General features: G+C 49.5%; 1 protein-coding gene across 1 annotated transcript; it reads right to left on the bottom strand.

Annotated features, from left to right (window-relative positions):
• Positions 1-559: 559 nt before the first annotated feature.
• On the bottom strand, positions 560-2,292 carry DNAJC5G (DnaJ heat shock protein family (Hsp40) member C5 gamma). The gene is made up of 4 exons (XM_060116928.1): positions 2,180-2,292; positions 1,662-1,875; positions 1,321-1,465; positions 560-615 (listed from the first exon to the last, which is right to left on the bottom strand). The coding sequence occupies exons 1-4, from the start codon at positions 2,290-2,292 to the stop codon at positions 560-562; spliced, it is 528 nt and encodes a 175-aa protein (XP_059972911.1).
• Positions 2,293-3,058: the final 766 nt, after the last annotated feature.

Below are 3,058 nucleotides of genomic sequence, written 5' to 3'. Positions count from 1 at the left end.
CCCAAGGAAAGCACAGGAAAAAGAATGCTCAGGAAAAGACTGTCATCACTACCTAAGACCTCACAAGGGTAGGGATATGAGGGCTGCTCTCTAACAGATTAAAGTTGGGACTGCAGCTAAAAAGAAGAATAGCTGGGTGACCCTGTATGGCCAAGGTCAGTTATACCATCAAGGACAAAGATGGCATCCTCACTGGGATGGATGCCATCGATGCTTCTGAAGATGGGAGTCTTACAAGTAGAGGGGAAAATCAGAGTCAATGTCAGGACAGGGCTACCTGCTCTTCTCTTCACCGAGTCCAGCGGACTGGGCAGCAGAAGGCACCCACACTGGGTCAGCACCTAAGGGCAGAAGAAGATGGCATCTTATTAACCAGAAGGAATGATCACCCAGAATTTAAAGCCAACCCCCTATAGGTAAGGATACAAATACCTGTAGAGTCCATACTATAAAGATATAAACTTTCCACTAATGACTCATCTGAAGTTAGTGTCTAACCTTTTCTTACCCTTTAATTATTGCGGCATTTCAGTTTTTATACCTCACTCTTCTTCATCTTTTAATAATTATCATCACTAGAATTATCTTCCCCTCTTCTAAAATGTTCTCTGTGTCCTGTAATGGAATTTGAAAAACACGTATGTAAACATTTAGTAACAAGTTTTTAGTCCACTAGTGAAAAAATGGTTACCTTGCAGTTATGCATTCACATCACTAGGTGGCACTGGTGTGAACCCACACTTTAGGGGATAATCTCAGGCACTTTACCTTTCTTTTGAGTAAATGCAAAGAACTGCATCCTCTAACTTGTCTTCGACTACTGCCTTTTCTAGGCACAGTCCCCCACCCCTTTTTTTTTTTTTTTTTTTTTTTTTTTTGCTGTACGCGGGCCTCTCACTGTTGTGGCCTCTCCCGTTGCGGAGCACAGGCTCCGGATGCGCAGGCTCAGCGGCCATGGCTCGTGGGCCCAGCCGCTCCGCGGCATGTGGGATCCTCCCAGACCGGGGCACGAACCCATGTCCCCTGCATCGGCAGGCGGACTCTCAACCACTGCACCACCAGGGAAGCTCCCCCTCCCCATTCTTTTCCTTAACTCCCACCCCATTCGTTGTTTAACAGTCATAGGAGGCCAACATCACATTCAAACTGTCAGTGTGTGGCATAAACAAACTCAGAAACCAAGTGTATCCCCTTCTCTTTCTTCACTTTGCCCCAATACTGACTTGAGACTCCCATAGTTGGGAGTTCACAGTTTCACCCCCAACCATCTCCTGCATCCCTATTCCAGCTCTTATCCCAGTCCCTGCCTGTGGTTCTCACCTGAACTTGGAGGCTGATTCTGGACATTCAGCTCATATTTTGTCTTAGCTGCTTCCTCGGGTGGTGGCTTAAGTGTTCCACAGCAAAAGCAGCAGCAGCAGCAGCAATAGCAACGGGTAAGCGGAGCACACAGGAGGACAAGCATCTAAAAGGTGGGAAAGAATGGCTTCAGTCCGGAAGTTCTTGTGTATTTCCATTCAAGCTCCCCTCCCCCAATCCTTCCAGCACCTGCTATATGAGACAACAGAAGCATTTGTCCTAGGAGAGGAGGATTAGCTGTCCTAAGAGAGGAGGGTTGCCCCTCCTTCCTTATTCTTAAGATACTAGGAAGAATTGTGTACCTTGAACCAACAACTATTCAGCGTAAAATAGTATGTGACGCCTTCTCCGCCAAAGTGGTCGTATATATATATTCCCAATGAGCCATGCCGGTCGTAAATTTGCCGCTTCTTAGGGTCACTCAGTACGGAGTGGGCTGTGTTGATCTCCTTGAATATTTCTGCTGCTTGAGGGTCCCCTGGATTCTTCTCTGGATGATACTTCAAGGCCAGTCTCCTACCCAAGAAATACCCAAGGGAGGGTGGGGAGAGGATGGGAATGGCTGGGGAGGGAGGGTTAGGATGAATGACAGGGATAGGTCTCTAGATGGGGATGAAAGAATGCATGAGATGTGGTACAAAGGAGGGAGTCAAGCGGCCCAAGTCTACGTTCCTCCCCGTGTCACACTGAAGACGATGATGGCCCCACCTGGCCCCAAAGGGAAGGCTTGGGGATTTAAAAATGGGTCAGAAAGCAAGGTAGACGGAAAAGGGTTCAAGGGGGACAACTGCAGGATTTAATAAGGGGCTGATGTCTGAACCTGTAGGCCTTTTTGACGTCTTCAGGTGAAGCACCCTTCTTAAGCTCCAGCACTGCATAGAGGGTTGATCCAGTTTTGGACAACCGGCGGGCTGCTTCGTCCATGTGAGCCATGATCTGGGTCAGAGGAGAAGCAGCATTTGTGAGAACTTCCACAGGTGAGGCCACAGAGAAGTGAAGTTCCAGTGACAGGAAGCTCATCGCCTTCAGGGGCTAGGCAGGTAAGTGGCTACAATGGGACAAGTCTAAGACAACAGTGACTGGCATCTGTGACTAGCAGGAGAGTGCAGGTGACAAGACCTTCAAATTTTAAAGAGGAAACATCTTCTCCTCACATTTCCCAGTGTCCTTCAGATACACAGACCTCCAGACACCCCACATTCTACAGAGGTGAAGCCAAGGGAGGTCTAAACTAAACCCTGCATCAAGATCGATTTTGTCCAGAGCTACTGGTACCTTAAGTAAACAGCCCCGAGCCTGTCCAAGCTCATTACTGGGTTTGAAAGACCAGCAGGGCCCCAGCCCCTGAACAGCTTGGGTGGGGAATCATGGAGATCCCCAATTCGCAAGGGAGAAACAAGTCAGACCAAACCCTGCGCTGCCTAAGAGAAGTCAGGCGTCCAAAAGCCAGGCCAGAAGGCAGTGCTTGCACCTAGGCCAGAGACTTTCTTCCTCCTAACCTCCCCTTTCAAACCCTCCCACCTCTGTCCCTCAGGGAGAACAGAGGGGTGACTCAAGGGGTAAAGGAGGAGCTGTGGGGCAGATCAGAGAGGTAGCAGCGAGCAGGACCCCAGAGGGCCGGGGGAGCGCTTGGGAGGCTGTGGCTTGGGAGAACCAAGGCGACAAAGCTCAGAGGGAACGCTCTGGTTCCCCAGGTCCC

This window comes from Mesoplodon densirostris, chromosome 14 (genome assembly GCF_025265405.1).
Source record: "Mesoplodon densirostris isolate mMesDen1 chromosome 14, mMesDen1 primary haplotype, whole genome shotgun sequence".
Classification (NCBI taxonomy): Eukaryota; Metazoa; Chordata; class Mammalia; order Artiodactyla; family Ziphiidae; genus Mesoplodon; species Mesoplodon densirostris.
This window is presented reverse-complemented; position numbering and strand designations above follow the sequence as displayed.